At 42.9% G+C, this 20,467-nt stretch overlaps 1 protein-coding gene across 1 annotated transcript in view; it reads right to left on the reverse strand.

Annotated features, from left to right (window-relative positions):
• The window catches only part of LOC112253507 (inactive tyrosine-protein kinase 7), a 206,001-nt gene that overhangs the window by 51,440 nt on the left and 134,094 nt on the right, over positions 1–20,467 (reverse strand). Inside the window, exons 3-5 of the mRNA XM_042323433.1 lie at positions 15,825–15,927; positions 14,089–14,273; positions 11,545–11,692 (exon numbers count right to left, since the gene is read on the reverse strand). Of these exons, the coding sequence (XP_042179367.1) occupies positions 11,545–11,692; positions 14,089–14,273; positions 15,825–15,927 (436 nt within the window). The remainder of the gene's footprint in view (positions 1–11,544; positions 11,693–14,088; positions 14,274–15,824; positions 15,928–20,467) is intronic.

Below are 20,467 nucleotides of genomic sequence, written 5' to 3' on the forward strand. Positions count from 1 at the left end.
CAGCTGGAAATTACGTAAATCTAGTACGAGAATACCGAAAACCGCGGAAGCATCCATTCTATGCAACAACCATCTGTACGCCTGACGTATCCATAACAACAGACACTATCCAGAGCAGCAGAGAAAGCAACAACTCCGAAAGACATTGTAACTTCTTGGGACGTTAACCCTAGACTCTCTGATGAACTGACTCTCCAGCAGACGGACTGGCGATTCCAACAGAGAAGACAACGACAACATACGGGCGTAAATATATACATTCCAATTATTTCCGAATGAGCGGCCGTTCATGTGCAAAGGATTAGCATTCCAATGACTATAATTATCAACTGTGTGTAGTGAATCCATTTTGTCATTCCCACTTTTTATCTGTCTCCACCCCTTCCATTATCACCCCTTCCATTGTCTACCAAGCCATCATACTGGTTTAGCCCACTAGGGACTTATCAATGCATTGTGTTAGTAACCAATAACTATATTGTTTGCTTATGTATTTCTGTGATTTGTTTACTTAGTCAGTAAATAAAAATGAGGGCAATTTGTATATCGCTGATTCATTTTGGAGATTAGGGTTCGTGCAGATATCCAAGGGTTTGCGACGTTCAGTAATGAGAACTGATGAGGTAATAATGACACATTAATAGAAGACTAATCGATAAGATATGAAAATATCTGTAGAGTTGATTCGGGAAATAGAGACTCTATAAACATTTTCCCGTGGTGCCCCGACTTCCTAGTTAATTAAAGTTGACATGATTAGTTTAATCACATAATAATAATTACACATAGAGAATTGATTTGATAAAATAACAGTCTTCACATTTAATTATAGTCACAGACCGACATTCTTTACTTTCACACAAGTATAAAAATTGGGTACTTTTTCCACCACTGGAATTCACAATTAAGATGGTCTTCATCGCGCTTCCCACGCGGAGAGAGAAAATTTTATCATTTATGCTGCTGCTGCTCTTGCTTTTCACAAGAGTGGTGCATGTAGCTTGTTGTTGTTGTCATCCAATCACGAGTCATCAAAGGCTACAATCATAGAGCTAGAGCCATGTGGCAAGCTATTAGGAGACATCTACACTACCGTTTGGGGTCACTTAGAAACGTCCTTGTTTTCTATGAAAACATACATGAAATTAGTTGCAAAATGAATAGGATTTGTAGTAAAGACGTTGACAAGGTTATAAATTATGATTTTTAATTTAAATAATAATTGTGTCCTTCAAACTGCTTTCGTCAAAGAATCCTCCATTTGCAGCAATTGCAGACCTCCAGCATTCTAGTTGTCAATTTGTCAAGGTAATCTGAAGAGATTTCATCCCATGCTTCCTGAAGCAACTCCCACAAGTTGGATTGGCTTTATGGGCACTTGTTACATACCATACGGTCAAGCTGCTCCCAAAACAGCTTAACCTCTTGAAGCTAGGGGGCACTATTTTTATGTTTGGAAAATTAATGTTCCCAAAGTAAACGGCCTATTTCTCAGGACCAGATGCTAGAATATGCATATAATTGACAGATGATAGAAAACACTCTAAAGTTTCCAAAACTGTCAAAATATTGTCTGTGAGTATAACAGAACTGATATTGCAGGCGAAACCCTGAGAAAAATCAAACCAGGAGGTGACTTCTATTTTGAAAACTCCATGTTTCATAGCCTCCCATTGCTCCATTTAAAGGGATATCAACCAGATTCCTTTTCCTATCGCTTCCTCAAGATGTCAACAGTCTTCAGACATAGTTTCAGGTTTTTATTTTGAAAAATGAGCCAGAACGATCACGGTCACATGAGTTTTGATCGCGCAACAGAGTTTGGATAGGTATTGCTTTTCCCTCTCCTACTGTGAAAGACATTTGCAGTTGATATATTATCGATTATATATTTTAAAAACAACCTGAGGATTGATTATAAAAAACGTTTGACATGTTTCTTTGGACATTACGGGTATTATTTTGAATTTGTCTGCGTTGTCGTGACCGCTCTTTCCTGTGGATTTCTGAACATAATGCGCCAAACAAACAGGTATTTTGGATATAAAAATAATCTTTATGGAACAAAAGGAACATTTGTTGTGTATCGTGAGTGAAAACATCCGAAGGTCATCAAAGGTAAACAATTAATTTGATTGCTTTTCTGATTTTCGTGACCAAGCTACCTGATGCTAAGTGTACTTAATGTTTTGTCTTGCAATCGAAAAACTTACACAAATGCTTGGATTGCTTTCTCTGTAAAGCATCATTTCAAAATCTGAGACGACAGGTGGATTAACAAAAGGCTAAGCTGTATTTTGCAATATTGCACTTGTGATTTCATGAATATGAATATTTTTAGTAATATTATTTGACTGAGGCGCTATGCTATTCAGGGGTTGCTGATGACAATTATCCCGCTTAAGGGATGGGTAGCGTCGAGAAGTTAATAGGGTTGAGATCCGGTGACTGTGCTGGCCACTCCATTATAGACAGAATACCAGCTGACCTCTTCTTCCCTAAATAATTATTGCATAGTTTGGAGCTGTGCTTTGGGTCATTGTCCGGTTGTAGGAGGAAATAGGCTCCAATTAAGCTCCGTCCACAGGGCTTATTTTATTTTATTTAACTTTTATTTAACCAGGTAGGCCAGTTGAGAACAAGTTCTCATTTAAAACTGCGACCTGGCTAGCATTAACACTGCAGTGATAAATGTGCAGATGATGATGTGCAAGTAGAGATAACGGGGTGCAAAAGAGCAAGAGGATAAATAACAATATGGGGATGAGGTAATTGGGTGTGATATTTACAGATTGGCTGTGTAAAGGTGCAGTGATCAGTAAGCTGCTCTGACAGCTGATGCTTAAAGTTAGAGAGGGAGATATAAGACTCCAGCTTCAGTGATTTTGCAATTCATTCCAGTCATTGGCAGCAGAGAACTGGAAGGAAAGGCGGCCAAAGGAAGTGTTGGCTTTGGGGATGACCAGTGAGATATACCTGCTGGAGCGCCTGCTATGGGTGGGTGTTGTTATGGTGACCAGTGAACTGAGATAAGGTGGGGCTTTACCTAGCAAAGACTTATAGATGACCTGGAGCCAGTGGGTTTGGCGACGAATATGAAGTGAGGGCCAGCCAACGAGATAGACTACATCCAGTTTGCTGAGTAGAGTGTTGGAGGCTACTTTGTAAATGACATCGCTGAAGTCAAGGATTGGTAGAACAGTCAGTTTTACGAGGGTATGTTTGGCAGCATGAGTGAAGGAGGCTTTGTTGCGAAATAGGAAGCTGATTCTAGATTTAATTTTGGATTGGAGATGCTTGATGCGAGTCTGGAAGGAGAGTTTACAGTCTAACCAGACACCTAGGTATTTGTAGTTGTCCACATATACTAAGTCAGAACAGTCCAGAGTAGTGATGCTAGTCGGGTGGGCGGGTGCAGGCAACAATCAGTTGAAGAGCATGCATTTAGTTTTATTAGCATTTAAAAGCTAATAAAAAGAAGGGCCAGAGTTCTACAGAATGGTGTCGTCTGCGTAGAGGTGGATCAGAGAATCACCAAGGCTATTGAGTCTGCCGATAAGAATGAGATGATTGACAGAGTCGAAAGCCTTGGCCAGGTCGATGAAGACGGCTGCACAGTACTGTCTCTTATCGATGGCGGTTAGGATATCGTTTAGGACCTTGAGCGTGGCTGAGGTGCACCCATGTCCAGCTCAGAAACCAGATTGCATAGTGGAGAAGGTACGGTGGGATTTGAAATGATTGGTGATCTGTTTGTTAACTTGGCTGTCAAAGATTTTAGAAAGGCAGGGCAGGAAAGATATAGGTCTATAACAGTTTGGGTCTAGAGTGTCTCCCCCTTTGAAGAGGGGGATGACCGTGGCAACTTTCCAATCTTTGGGGATCTCAGACGATACGAAAGAGAGGTTGAACAGCCTAGTAATAGGGGTTGCAACAATTTCGACTGATAATTTTAGAAAGAGAGGGTACAGATTGTCTAGCCCAGCTGATTTGTAGGGATCCAGATTTTGCAGTTCTTTCAGAACATCAGCTGTCTGGATTTGGGTGAAGGAGAAGCAGTGGGGGGCTTGGGCATGTTGCTGCAGGGGGTGCTGAGCTGTTGACCGGGGTAGGGGTAGCCAGGTGGAAAGCAGGGAGGAGGCTTCTAATGTTAACATGCATGAAACCAAGGCTTTTACAGTTACAGAAGTCAACAAATGAGAGCCCCTGGAGAATGGGAGTGGTGCTGGGGGCTGCAGGGCCTGGGTTAACCTCTACATCACCAGACGAACAGAGGAGGAGTAGGATAAGAGTACGGCTAAAGGCTATAAGAACTGGTCGTCTAGTGCGTTCGGAACAGAGAGTAAAAGGAGCAGATTTCTGGGCGCGGAAAAATAGATTCAAGGCATAATGTACAGACAAGGTATGGTAGGATGTGAGTACAGTGGAGGTAAACCTAGGCATTGAGTGACGATGAGAGTGGTTTTGTCACAAGAGTCACCAGTTAAGCCAGGTGAGGTCATTGCATGTTTGGGGAGTGGAACAAAAGGGCTATCTAAGGCATATTGGGCAGGGCTAGGGGCTCTACAGTGAAATATGATAATAGTCACTAACCAAAACAGCAATAGACAAAGCATTTTGACATTAGGGAGAGTCATGTGTAGCCGAGTGATCATAGGTTCCAATAAGTAGCACTAGATGAGTCAGGGAGCCAATTCTGTAGTCGCTGCTACGCAAGGCGAGCTGGAGACACGGCGATTCAGACAGCTAGCGGGCCAAGGCTAGCTGATGGGCCTCCATTGACGTTGCAGCGGAAGAGCCTGTTGAAACCACCTCAGACAGTTACGTCGGCAGACCAGTCGTGATGGATCGGCGGGGCTCCGTGTCGGCAGTAAAGGGTCCAGGCCAATTGGCAAAAGAGGTATTGTAGCCCAATAATTGGCTGGTGGATGTTTTTGGCTAGCTGGGAGATGGGCCTAGCTTGAGGCTAGCTCCAGGCTAACTAGTGCTTGCTTCAGAACAGAGACGTTAGCCAGGAGTAGCCACTCGGATAGCAGCTAGCTAGCTGCGATGATCCGGTGTAAAGTTTCAGTGCTTGCAGTAGGAATCCGGAGATGTGATATAGAAAAAGCAGTCCGATATGCTCTGGGTTGATAACGCGCTGTGCAGACTGGCAGGAATTGACCGGGTTGAGGCTGGCTAATTTCCGAGTTAACGGCGAGGACGGCTAGCAGTGGCTAACTGACTATTAGCTAGTAGCTAGTTAACTAGCTAGCTTCTGAAGGGGGTTCTGGTTCTAAAGTATAAAAATAGCAGATCCGTACCACATTGGGTGAGGCGGGTTGCAGGAGTGTATATTCAGTCCATAGATAGAAAGTGAGATTAAAATATATCTGAAGAAATTTACATATACATGGGAAAAGACAAGAACACACGTCCGACTGCTAGGCCATCTTGGATAAGTGGGCATGCATTGCAAAATGGAATGATTAGCCTTTCTTCTTCAATATCCCTTTTACCCTGTACAAATCTCCCACTTTACCACCACCAAAGCACCCCAGACCATCACATTGCCTCCACCATGCTTGACAGATGGGGTCAAGCACTCCTCCAGCATCTTTTCATTTTTTCTGTGTCTCACAAATGTTCCTCTTTGTGATCTGAACACCGCAAACTTAGATTTGTCCACAACACTTTTTTCCAATCTTCCTTTGTCCAGTGTCTGTGTTCTTTTGCCCATCTTCATCTTTTATTTTTATTGGCCAGTCTGAGATATGGCTTTTTCTTTGCAACTCTGCCTAGAAGGCCAGCATCCCGGAGTTGACGTTGAGACTGGTGTTTTGCAGGTACTATTTAATAAAGCTGCCAGTTGAGGATCTGTGAGGGGTCTGTTTCTCAAACTAGACACTCTAATGTAATTGTCCTCTTGCTCAGTTGTGCACCGTGGCCTCCCACACCTCTTTCTATTCTGGTTAGGGCCAGTTTGTGCTGTTCTGTGAAGGGAGTAGTACACAGCGTTGTATGAGATCTTCAGTTTCTTGCCAATTTCTCGCATGGAATAGCCTTAATTTCTCAGAAAAATAATAGACTGACGAGTTTCAGAAGAAAGTGCTATGTTTCTGGCCATTTTGAGCCTGTAATTGAACCCACAAATGCTGATGCTCCAGATACTCAACTAGTCTAAAGAAGGCCAGTTTAAAAAAAAAAATAATTTCACCTTTATTTAACCAGGTAGGCTAGTTGAGAACAAGTTCTCATTTACAACTGCGACCTGGCCAAGATAAAGCATAGCAGTGTGAACAGACAACACAGAGTTACACATGGAGTAAACAATTAACAAGTCAATAACACAGTAGAAAAAAAGAAAAAAAGAGAGTCTATATACATTGTGTGCAAAAGGCATGAGGAGGTAGGCGAATAATTACAATTTTGCAGATTAACACTGGAGTGATAAATGATCAGATGGTCATGTACAGGTAGAGATACTGGTGTGCAAAAGAGCAGAAAAGTAAATAAATATAAACAGTATGGGGATGAGGTAGGTAAATTGGATGGGCTATTTACCGATAGACTATCTACAACTGCAGCGATCAGTTAGCTGCTCAGATAGCAGATGTTTGAAGTTGGTGAGGGAGATAAAAGTCTTATTGCTTCTTAACTCAGCAGAAAAGTTTTCAGCTGTGCTAACATAATTGCAAAAGGGGTTTCTAATGATCAATTAGCCTTTTAAAATGATAAACTTGGATTAGCTAACACAATGTGCCATTGGAACACAGAAGTGATGGTTGCTGATAATGGGCCTCTGTATACCTATGTAGATATTCAATTTAAAAAATCTTTCCAGCTACAATAGTCATTTACAGCATTAACAATGTCTACACTGTATTTCTGATCAAGTTTATGTTTTTTTAATGGACAAAAAAAATTGACATTTCTTTCAAAAACACGGACATTTCTAAGTGACCCCAAACTTTTGAACCGAAGTGTACTTTAACCTATGGAAGATGGAATTGAAATGGCAGAACTAAAAGTTAAATGAGGACAGGCTACAACACCAAGAAAAAGTATAAGTAATTTCAACCCTTACATGGTGACCAGACCAGGCACGCGTTTGCACCATGTTACATGCTGACCCCACCACTTGCGCTACATGGGAATTTACACATACATGTTGAGTTGAGTTTGAGTTTATTTGATTTTTTTCAGGGACAGTTTACATTAATCAACGTTTCAGTAAAAGTGCCTGTTTTAGCCAGCCGGCTAATTTTCAACCGCTGTCCCTGAGCAGGTTATTAAAAACAATTGCAATATAAACAATCATTGAGTAGTGTGCACACACAGAGCAACATAGGACAAGCAAGTCATAGCATACAGACAGAGCAACATAGGACAAACAAGACATAGCATACAGACAGAGCAACATAGGACACGCAAGACATAGCATACAGACAGAGCAACATAGGACAAGCAAGACGTAGCATACAGACAGAGCAACAGAACAAAAAGCAGCAAGACAAAATTTGGAAAAGCAACAAAAGTGTTTCCACACCTCACAAGCTACAGACAACACTCAACATGGAAAGCAGCAATACACAGCTAGGGATTATGATTACAAATCTGATTGACCTTTCTTTAGCCATGTATTCATACATTTTGTGAAAGTGTGATAGCTGGTGCAGTTATGTGTGTCTGATGGCAGTGTATTCCAGACATGGGAAGCTCTCATTTACTAAAGGTGCTTTTCCTTAAGGGAACTATACAGTCACCTCTCATGGCAGACCTTGTGGATCTGCTGCCATATGTTTGGGTTTTCTGTTTAACAAAAATACTGAGTGGAGGGGGAGCCAGGCCATTTAGGATCTTGAATACAAGACATGCGTCGGTGTATTGCACAAGATTTTCCCAACTCGGGAGCTCATGTTTTCTGAGGATGTAACAGTGATGATGGCTATTGGGCTTCCTATCAAGCACTTTGAGAGCCTGTTTGTAGACAGACTGAATAGGTTTTAATGTTGTACAGCAAGCTTGGGCCCAACTAGTCAAGCAGTATGTTTATTGGGGGAGTATCATAGATTTGAAGTACAGTTTTGCTACCTCTGTAGTCAAACAATTTCGTATAAATCGGAAATGAGCTAGTTTGAATTTGGTTATCTGAATGACCTTTTTCACATGCTTTTTAAAAGAGAGGTTGGAATCAAGTATTGTTTACTGACAGATTATTTCACTCATAATTCACTGTATCACAATTCCAGTGGGTCAGAAGTTTACATACACTAAGTTGACTGTGCCTTTAAACAGCTTGGAAAATTCCAGAAAATTATGCCATGGCTTTAGAAGCTTCTGATAAGCTAATTGACATCAATTAGTTGATATAATAATTGATATTTTGAAGCAACATCTCAAGACATCAGTCAGGAAGTTAAAGCATACTTCGAAAGTTATGGCAAAATGGCTTAAGGACAACAAAGTCAAGGTATTAGAGTGGCCATCACAAAGCCCTGATCTCAATCCTATAGAAAATTGTGGGCAGACTTGAAAAAGTGTGTGCAGCAAGGAGGCCTACAAACCTGACTCAGCTACACCAGCTCTGTCAGGAGGAATGGGCCAAAATTCACCCAAATTATTGTGGGAAGCTTGTGGAAGGCTACCCGAAACGTTTGACCAAAGTTAAACAATTTAAAGGCAATGCTACCAAATACTAATTGAGTGTATGTAAACTTCTGACCCACTGGGAATGTGATGAAAGAAATAAAAGCTGAAATAAATCACTCTCTACTATTATTCTGACATTTCACACTCTTAAAATAAAGTGGTGATCCTAACTGACCTAAGACAGGGAATTTTTACTAGGATTAAATGTCAGGAATTGTGAAAAACTGAGTTTAAATGTATTTGGCTAAGGTGTATGTAAACTTCTGACTTCAACTGTATGTGCTTTTAATACAATAGGTAGGATAATGCATACAAAGCAGAAAAACGACCATTTCCAATACTGCCCTACGTAGCAAAAAGGCAGTAACTGTTCATTTGGTCTAAAATGAGTTAATATATTTTTTTCTACATTAAATACATGGTTAATCATGTGGACAAGTATCCTGCCTCTATTGTATTGTGTTCTGGAGAAAATGTGGGTTATGTTAGCAGTAATTGCATAAAGTTACTCTAAAACCAAGGTAAATATAAGCAATTTTTTTTCAGTTCCACGCTATGAGCATTTACTGCCTTTTTACTTGGTAGGGCAGAATAATCTGCAGGACAACAAAAATATTTTCATCTCAAATTTGTCTGTCTGACCGCCCACTTCCAACCGCAACATGAAAAATGCTGACCACACTGCAGTGATCTCTGTCGGGACCCGCAGCCCTCTACCTGGGGTTGTTCGGCATGCAAAATGACTTGCAGATCAATGACTGTCAACACAGTTACATGCAGTTCGACACTCAAAGAGAGGACAAATCAGTTGTCAAAAAATAAGAGGTATTTTCGAAAGGTTAAAAAAAATACAATATGAGCCCCCCAAAAAATGTGAACCGGCTATTCGTAACATTTAAATCGATTTTCTGACCAATGCATGCTACATTTGGATCGTTTTGGTGTCCGCAGACTGATGTACTTGTATCTTAAACATTTGAATCAAGGACCAAAGTGTTTTTTTTTAACATCCCTAATAAATGGCTCCTAGCTTCCATTGCATAGGCTACTTTCTGTCCCTAACCCTGAAACGAAATAATATCAAAACAAAATAGAAATGTTTTTATAAAACATAACTGAATAAAAACCAGTAAAGTGGATCTAAAAAAACATTTGGGACAGTGTCACAGAGAGGTGAATGGTAGATGTAAAATGAATTGGTGAAATTCTTACAGGTTGACATAAAACCTTCTGTCAGGCTGTTTGTATCCACAAGACCTCAGGTTTACTAGCCTGGCTGATGTGACTCACCTGTTACACAGTGAGGGAGAGTTGTGACACAGTGGTTTGGACAGGAATTTGTTTGTTGGTGCAATATTCGCGCAAAAATTATCTTGAGCTTTGATTGGTTCTCTCAAATGTGAATTTTTCCTGGGGCGATTTGAAAATCCAACAGTCGTTTTGAAAGGGGGCAGTGCTCTGGGGCTGTCGATGTGGGTGTTTAAGTGAGAAAGACACAGAGGAGAACCAATCAGTAAAAAAGCAAGGCATCGTACCGACAAAATCAAAACAGCCTTTCCAGACTCTGAAGTCCGGAGGACTTCGAGTTTGGTGTCAGCCAGACTACAGGTTTGCCACCAGTGATGAGGAACCTTTGAAAGCTCCTTCAAATCCCGACAACCTGCCTACTCGACCCAATCCCCCTTCTCCAGGCCATCTCTGGAGACCTTCTCCCATTCTTCACTTCTCCTCATCAACTCATCCCTGACAACTGGCTGCGCTCGCCTCCTCAAGGAACCAACACTCTACCCCTCTGACGTAAAAAAAACAATGGACTAGAAACTCTTTTTTTCTTTTCTTTCCAAAACACTTGAGCATGCGGTCTCTCTCGTTATCTCACTCAGCATAATTTTCTTGACTCTAACCAGTCAAGCTTCAAGGCGGCTCACTAAACTGAGACCGCTCTCCACTATGTCACAGAGGCTCTCCGCTCTGCCAAAGCTGACTCTGTCCTATGTTCTCATCCTCCTAGATCTATCCTCTGCCTCCGACACCGTGAACCATCAGATCCTCCTCTCCGCCCTCTCAGGGTTGGGCGGATCAGGCTCTGCACACTCCTGGATTGCATCCTACCTGGCAGGTTGCTTCTACCAGGTGACGTGGAGGGAATCTGTGTCTGCACCCTGTGCGCTCACTACTGGTGTACCTTGGCATGACCCCGGACAACACCCTGTCATTCTCAGCAAACATCAAAGCAGTGACCCGCTCCTGTAGGTTCATGCTCTACATCATCTTGGCCATCCCACCCTTACGGGAGGGACGCTTCTGCTCAGCCCAGTCAAAGCTCTTCTCTGTCCTGGCACACCAACGGTGGAACAAGCTTCGCCCTAAAGTCAGGACAGGGGAGTCCCTGCCCATCTTTCGAAAACGTCTGAAACCCTACCTCATTGAAGAGTATGTTAAATAACCCTCACAGCGCCCCCTGGTTTAAAAGTAGTACATAGAAGCAATAGGGTGCCGTTTGGGACGCAGACACTGTAAAATTGCATTACACTGCACAGTTCCAGAAATAACATTCCTTAGCATGCAACATTACCCTTCCAATTCATTAAGGCCTGAGCTGTGATAACAAACAAAGAGCTATAGACGCCAACACAGGGGTTCCACCTCACCGGGGTTCCACCTCACTGGGCCTCAAAGAACTCCAGTTACACATACGCCACACAGACAGAGGAGGACAGATAGCCTTGGACAATGGGCTATTTGAAGAGGAGGTGGAGGAAGATCGAGGTTGTGGAGGAGGGGAGGGAAGGGAGAGAGGTGGAGGAGGATGAGGTGGAAGAAGAGATGGAGGAAGAGGTAGAGGAGAGGGAGGGGGAATGGAGGGAGAAGGCGTAAACAAGGTGAAAAGGAGGTTAGAGGACGGGTGTCTACCGGGACTTGTTGGTGAGAAGTTCAGTGTCATAGTACCACTCCACAGTGGGCTCTGGGACAGCGGTGAACTGACAGTGGAAGACAGCCTCCTCATTCTTCAGGACAACCTGGTCCATTGGAGTCACTACTGGCCGGGGGAAACTCTTATCTGAGAGAAAGAGACAGAGAGATAGACACATCACTACATCTGTGGGCATCAGTCCATAAAAACACAACACACACAATACATGCACAATCATGCCGCACAGATGCACACGCATCACAGACACATGCAAAACACCCACACTCACACACACTCACATACACGCACATACACACATTTCATACCAGGTTTTACTCAACGTTGCTAACAGCAGTGTGAGGTAGGCAGGGGGCCTTCAGGAGGTTCAGGATGTCAACACCTCTTGGCCCCAGGGAGACGTAATGAGGGCAGTAAGCACATTCCATAACTAGGCTCACGGCAAAACCCTGACAGGGCACCCCCCCCTACATCCCAAGAACCACACAGGCCATTCTCCACTATCTTCTCCGCCCTATACCAATAGGTCCTTTGATAAATTAAATTAATCTTGTAATTGTTAGAAAGATTCCAGAATGTCTTCTTTGATTAGTTGATGGTCACACTGTAATTAAAGGCAGGCCCAGATTCTAAACCCTGTTTTTACCATCAGGCCCTAATGGTCTTACGTCAGTTAGCACAACATTCGTTTAGGGACTGCGGATCGTGTTGCAAGACAACGGGGCCTAACAGGGCATCCTCTCTCCCCTCCTCCACCACCAGAACTTGTCTGCCAGCCAAACACACCCACTCTCCAGGCCCTGTTTCGGGCTGCAGCTGGCTTGGCGTGCCCAGTGAGGTGTCAGAGTCACAGGGTTTACCTCTAAACACCTAGCCACAGCTTAGGTCAGAAAGTGCAGACTGCAGCGCTTTAAATATGATTTTGGACATTCGTGTCTAATGCCCCTAATCCAGGTCTAATGGATAAGGCTCTTCAGATTTCACAGCCATAAAGAGATGTGGGTGCCAGAAACCCCATTAGCGTGTTCTAAACAGAGCAAAGCTGAACGCTAACTGGGCAGAGCAGCACACACCTGGGGCAGACCTTGATTCAAATACTATTTGAAATGTTTGCTTAAGCCTGCCTTAAGAGTGCCAGGTGGACAGGGTTTGGGCATTTGGGAATTGCGTTATTGGTTACATTGCAACAAGCAAGCTCAGTCCAGCGTTGGACGTGATTTCAAACATTATTTGAACCCTAGGTTTGAACTTGTGCCACCCACAGTGTGAGCAGGCCATACTGTACTTAGGGACCTGTCCAAAGCTGTCTGTCAACTATTCACTCATACTGAAGGACTATGGGAGTGCACTGTGCAGCGGGTGGAAACTCAACAATTATCTTTTTATTTATTTATTTCTTCTCTCCATCCAAGTGCTAATCTGATGTGCGTGCGGTGTGGTGTGTCTATGCGTGCATGCGTGTGTGTAAGCAGAGCAGGTGGCTAATCGGAGTGGAGATCAGGTTCCTTCCATAGATGTGCTCCTGACTGAGTACTCTATTTTGTGTGGTGATGTATTCCGGGGCACATTTCCACACACACATACTGTGTGATGAGCAAAAATGTATACAGAAACCAGGACAAAAATACAGGGACTCGCACTGTGAAATTGTGCTTATTGAAATAGAACAGAATCACCAAAAATTGAACATACCAGTTAAATGGAATTTCGGGGAATAAACTGAGGAAGCTAATGTTTACATGTACAGTACCTTTACAATAAGTGGATTTGTGTGATTTATAGTGCGTGTGAGAGAGTGGCTGTGGCTACTTACATAACTTACATAACGGTAGGCCCTGTAGTAATCACATTACAGGCTCTCTCTTCACACTAACTGTCCACAGCTACACATTCACTGCAGAACAAATCTCATAGTGCCGCCAGGCCTCTAACAGGCCTATCAGGTGACGAAACACACCATGACAGGTGTGAAAATATTTATGAAAAGTGGAAAATATGCTAACACGCCATACCTTTTCTTTTGTTTTATTAACGTCACACTGTTGCCTGGCTCAACAGAGTGTGTGTGTGTGTGGTTCTTTTGAAGACCATGCTGCAAAGGTAGGAACGAGAAAATGCAACTCAGTAATGGGGCCAAATTGCCAGGGGGCCCAAGTGTGTGCGATGTCAACAAAGAGAACAGGATTATGAAGCAGTATTTACTGAGAAGCAGAGCCCACACACACATATACTAAAACACACACACAGGATAAACGTGCACAGATAAAAAAAGATGCATGCACACACGCACACACACACACACACACACACACACACACACACACACACACACACACACACACACACACACACACACACACACACACACACACACACACACACACACACACACACACACACACACACACACACACACACACACACACACACACACACACACACACACACACACACACACACACACACACACACACACACACGTAGATGCTGCCTCTGGCTGGACCAAATCCCCCACCCACACATACCTATGATGTTGAGGGTGAAATTGGCGTTGCTGCACACATGGCCGGCTGCATTCTTGGCACAGCAGTAGTACAGGCCGTTGTCGTCGGGGCTGGCGCTCTTGAAGGTGAGGGTGCGCTCTTTGTTGTTGATTTGATGGGTCTTCTCTGTCAATCTCATCCCATCCCGAAACCACTGGCACGTAGGCCTGAGGGGGAAGGAGAATAGAGGAGGCAGTTCAGTGGAAAGTAAAAATCCGTATTTGATATTACAATACACATACTGTAATATGCAGTTGAAGTCGGAAGTTTACATACACCTTAGCCAAGTACATTTAAACTCAGTTTTTCACATTTCCTGAAATTGAATCCTAATAGAAATCCCCTGTCTTAGGTCAGTTAGGATCACCACTTTATTTTAAGAATGTGAAATGTCACAATAATAGTAGAGAGAATGATTATTTCAGCTTTTATTTATTTCATCACATTCCCAGTGGGTCAGACGTTTACATACACTCAATTAGTATTTGGTAGCATTGCTTTTAAATTGTTTAACTTGGGTCAAACGTTTCGGGGTAGCCTTCCACAAGCTTCCCACAATAAGTTGGGTGAATTTTGGCCCATTCCTCCTGACAGAGCTGGTGTAACTGAGTCAGGGTTGTAGGCCTCCTTGCTCACACACGCCTTTTCAGTTCTGCCCACAAATTTTCTGTAGGATTGAGGTCAAGGGCTTTGTGATGGCCACTCTTTGTTGTCCTTGAACCATTTGCCACAACTTTGGAAGTATGCTTGGGGTCATTACCATTTGGAAGACCCATTTGCGACCAAGCGTTAACTTCCTGACTGATGCCTTGAGATGTGTTTCAATATATCTACATCATTTTCCATCCTCATGATGCTATCTATTTTGTGAAGTGCACCAGACCCTCCTGCAGCAAAGCACCCCCACAACATGATGCTGCCACCCCCGTGCTTCATGGTTGGTGGAGTGCTGCAGAGATGGATGTCCTTCTGGAAGGTTCTCCCATCTCTACAGAGGTACTCTAGAGATCTGTCAGAGTGACCATCATGTTCTTGGTCACCTCCTGGACCAAGGCCCTTCTCCCCCGATTGCTCAGTTTGGTCGGGCAGCCAGCTCTAGGAAGAGTCGTGGTAGTTCCAAACTTCTTCCATTTAAGAATGATGGAGGCCACTGTGTTCTTGGGGACCTACAATGCTGCAGAAATATTTTGGTACCCTTCCCCAGATCTGTGCCTCAATATAATCCTGTCTCGGAGCTCTACGGACAATTCCTTAGACCTCATGGCTTGGTTTTTGCTCTGACATGCACTGTCAACTGTGGGACCTTATATAGACAGGTGTGTGCCTTTCCAAATCATGTCCAATCAATTTAATTTACCACAGCTGGACTCCAATCATGTTGTAGAAACATCTCAAGGATGATCAATGGAAACAGGATGCACCAGAGCTCAATTTCAAGTCTCATAACAAAAGGTCAAAATAGTTATGTAAATAAAGTATCTGTTTTCAATTTTTTATAAATTTGCTAAAATTTCTAAGAACCTATTTTCACTTTGTCATTATGGGTTATTGTTTGTAGATTGCTGAGGAACATTTTTTATTTAATACATTTTAGAATTAAGGCTGTAACGTAACAAAATGTGGAAAAAGTCAAGGGGTCTGAATACTTTCCGAAGCACTGTACATGCACCCCTTGAATTCTGAATTCAAGGTAAAGGAAGAGAGGTGGAGGGGCTCACCGTGGGTGTCCGTCAATGTGGCACCGCAATGTCACTGGTGCAGAGCTCTCGATCTCCGCCTCCGTGGTTGGCTCCTTCAGGGTCACACCTCCACTTTCCAACCCTGTTAAAGGGGGAGGGGGAGGGAGAGAGAGAGAATGACACAGAGAGAGAGAGCGCGCATGACAGAGTTTGAGAGAGAGAGAGGGAGAGAGAGAGAGAATTCAGTTCAGAAACAGTTTGTGTTGCAGCGAGGAGAGAGCAGAAAATAGGGAGAAAGAGCAGAGAGAGAAGAGGGAGAGAGGATGAGAGGGACAGGATGAACATTTAGATAAGTGATATTCTTATGCTGCGTCACTTCTCATGAAACACACTGTAACACAGTATCCAGGCTAACTGTGATGTTAATGGTAGCAGCCACAATGAGAAAAGTTCCTTTGCAGTTTCGACCCAATTGCAATGTATAAGGAAAATTCAACAAAAATAGCACATATCTGTCATTATATCAGATTAATCCACCATACTGGCATGTATCTATGATGTATGATTAAATGAGACTGGCAGATTCTAGTGAAGCATGGCTAAACTTCCCTCACAGCTCTTTTTTTATTTAACCTTCATCTAACCAGGGGAGTCAGTAGAGATTGACAGCATGAAGCAGTGAGGATCTCCCTCACGGATCCATTCCCACTGAAGTGTAACCAATTGATTTTCATAATGATAGCGCTTATTAGTCTTTGATTCTCCCCTGCTGTGTTGTGTGACAGCCTGCTTCCCAATGGGAACAGGGTTCTGTTCAAAAGTAGTGCACTATATAGGGATTATAGGATTCCATTTGGGATGCAACCTCTATATTGGCACTAACTGAACGTGTAGACTATGCTCATTCATATAATGGTATATACAGTAATACGTGCCTTCATATTTGTCATGCTTAAATGTATGCATTTGACGTAATGAGGGCACATCCATTTAGCCAGTGTGTGTGTGTGTGTGTATGTGTGTGTATGTGTGTGTGTTAGTAGCAAGGCTCAAGTCACGCCCACCTGAGGATACAGCACAGTTCAGCTTTCATTTGGCTGTGTTGGCAAAATGGATAAGATTTGTCAACTATTTGTAAATTCACAGACTGCTTTCAAAATAGAAACGGACAATATTCATACCACTACTTGAGCAAAACACATTTTATCTTGGACTTTACTATTGAGAGAAGTGTGAAACGATGTCTCAAAAGGATGGGGGTATCGTCAGAAATCGTAGACAGGGAACTAAAAAGGTTTTGACCCATGTGTTTATCAAAGTTAATTAAACGCACTGACAAGGTAACGAGATGAAAAGAAAGAAGAGAAAATGATATACCTAGAGTAAGTGTTCCCCTTCGTTGGATAGAAAATGTTTGATCATGATTAGATGTTTTGTAAACCTGGGATCATCGACTAGATTCAGCCGCGGGCCGATTCTTTCTTGAGTGGATCGCCGGGGGGCAGGAACATAATTACAAATCACTTGTAGACCGCAATTTGACTCCAAGAATCGCAAACAGATATAAGATTTGATCAAAACATAATAATTTCAAACCGCCCTTACAGTTGAAGTCAGAAGTTTACATACACCTTAGCCAAATACATTTAAACTCAGTTTTTCACAATTCCTGACATTTAATCCTGATGTCTTGAGATGTTGCTTCAATATATCCACATCATTTCTCCTCATGATGCCATCTATGTTGTGAAGTGCACCCTCCTGCAGCAAAGCACCCCCACAATATGATGCTGCCACCCCCATGCTTCATGGTTGGGATGGTGTTCTTTGGCTTGCAAGCCTCCCCCTTTTTCCTCCAAACATAACAATGGTCATTATGGCCAAACAGTTCTATTTTTGTTTCATCAGACCAGAGTACGATCTTTGTCCCCATGTGCAGCTGCAAACTGTAGTCTGGTTTTTTCATGCCGGTTTTGCTGAGTGGCCTTTCAGGTTATGTCGATATAGGACTTGTTTTTACTGTGGATATAGATACTTTTGTACCTGTTTCCTCCAGCATCTTCACAAGGTCCTTTGCTGTTGTTCTGGGATTAATTTGCACTTTTCGCACCAAAGTACGTTCATCTCTAGGAGACAGAATGCGTCTCCTTCCTGAGCGGTATGATCGCTGTGTGGTCCCATGGTGTTTATACTTGCGTACCATTGTTTGTACAGATGAACGTGGTACCTTCAGGAGTTTGGAAATTGCTCCCAAGGATGAGCTAGACTTGTGGAGGTCTACAAATTTTTTTCTGGGGTCTTGGCTGATTTCTTTTGATTTTCCCATGATGTCAAGCAAAGAGGCACTGAGTTTGAAGGTAGGCCTTGAAATACATCCACAGGTACACCTTCAATTGACTCAAATGATGTCAATTAGCCTATCAGAAGCTTCTAAAGCTTCTAAAGGCACAGTCAACTTAGTGTATGTAAACTTCTGACCCACTGGAATTGTGAAATAATCTGTCTGTAAACAATTGTTTGAAAAATTACTTGTGTAAGTAAGTAGATGTCCTAACAGACTTGCCAAAACTATAGTGTGTGAACAAGAAATTTGTGGAGTGGTTGAAAAACGAGTTTTCATGACTCCAACCTAAATGTATGTAAACTTCCGACTTCAACTGCATATCTACCTGTTTTTTCTATGCATCAGCAGGACCAAACAGCAGGCTCAAGGGGGAGGTGTGTGTGTCTTTGTTAACAACAGCTGGTGCGCAATCACTCATAGTAAGGAAGTCTTGAGGTTCTGCTTGCCTGAGTTAGAACACTTCATTATAACCTGCAGACCATACTATGTACTAAAAGAGTTATTCTATTTTTCGTAGCTGTCTATTTACCACCACAAACTGATACTGACACTAGGACCGCACTCAAAGAGCCGTATAGGGCCAAAAGCAAATAAGAAAACAAGCAGAGGTGCGAGGTGGCGCTCCTAGTGGCAGGTGATTTTAATGCAGGGAAACTGAAATCCATTTTACGTAATTCCTACCAGCAATTCACCTGTGAAACAAACTAGAGATGACAAAACTCTATTTCACTTTTACTACACACACAGAAAAACATACAAAGCTCTCCCTCACCCTCCATTTGGCAAATCTGACCATAACTCTATCCTCCGAAATCCTGCTGACAAGCAAAAACTCAAACAGGAAGTACCAGCTCAGGTGAATTGGATGCTAAACTACAAAACTGTTTCGCTAGCACAGACTGGAATATGTTACGGGATTCATCCGATGGAATTGAGGAATTTACCACATCATCCACCAGCTTCATTAATAAGTGCATTGACGTTGTCTCCATAGTGACCGTACGTACATATCCCAACCAGAAGCCATGGATTACAGACAACATCCGCACTGAGCTAGTGTGACGACCCTCCCACTCTGTCTGCCGAATTCTTTCTCTTTGCTCTTCTTTTCCTTAATAGGATGTCGGTGGGCGGAGCCGGGAGGGTCGTCAGAGAAATGGGACACACCTGGCTCGGGTGTGTCCCAGGATAAATGCATCTCTGCCCCATTCGTTGGAGAGACTCTCTCCATGCAGACACACTTACAGATTTTGGTTGTGGCATTTATGTGGATGTTTTGATTGTTTGCGTTGGCACCTTTCAACACTACTCATTATCATATGTATACACGCAACCACTCATACTACTGATTACACACACCATTGTTAATTGTATTTACTTTACTTCAGTTAATAAATATATTTTGTTATTCTTTATCTCCACGTTGTCTCCCTTTTGTTCTGAACTTCGAGCCAGTTTGTGACAGCTAGTCTAAAGCTGCCACTTTCAAGGAGCAGGACACTAATCCGGACGCTTATCAGAAATCCCACTACGACCTCCAACGAACCATCAAACAGGCAAAGTGTCAATCCAGGACTAAGATCTAAATTCTACTACGCCGGCTCTGACACTCATCGGATGTGGCAGGGCTTGCAAACTATCACGGATAACAAAGGAAAACCCAGCCACGAGTGGTCAAGTGACGCGAGCCTACCAGACGAGCTAAATTACTTCCATGCTTTCTTTCCACGCAGGCAACACTGAACCATCATGAGAGCACCAGCTGTTCCGGACGACTGTGTGATCACGTAGCCAATGTGAGTAAGACCTTTTAAACAGGTTAACATTCACAAGGCCACAGGCACAGACGGATTACCAGGACACGTACTCAGAGCATGCACTGACCAGCTGGCAAGTGTCTTCACTGACATTTTCATCCTCTCCCTGACCCAGTCTGTAATACCAACTGTCTAATTGACTAATCGCCCCGTAGCACACACATCTGTTGACATCAAATGCTTTGAAAGGCTGGTCATGTCTCACATCAACACCATCATTCAAGACACCCCAGTTCTATTCCAATTCGCATACCATCCCAATAGATCCACCGATGATGCAATCTCTATTGCACTCCACTGCCCTCTCCCACCTGGACAAGAGGAACACCTATGTGAGAATGCTGTTCAAAAATTGTGATACTGATACTCTGATACTGCAAGGCAAGCGGTTCTAAATCGTGAGTTAAATAGTTACCTGAACTACAGTGCTTTTGCCACATTTCAGGCTTCAAATATAAAGATATAAAACTGTATTTTTTTGTGAAGAATCAACAACAAGTGGAACACAATCATGAACTGGA

The sequence above is a fragment of the Oncorhynchus tshawytscha genome, linkage group LG06 (genome assembly GCF_018296145.1).
Source record: "Oncorhynchus tshawytscha isolate Ot180627B linkage group LG06, Otsh_v2.0, whole genome shotgun sequence".
Lineage (NCBI taxonomy): Eukaryota > Metazoa > Chordata > Actinopteri > Salmoniformes > Salmonidae > Oncorhynchus > Oncorhynchus tshawytscha.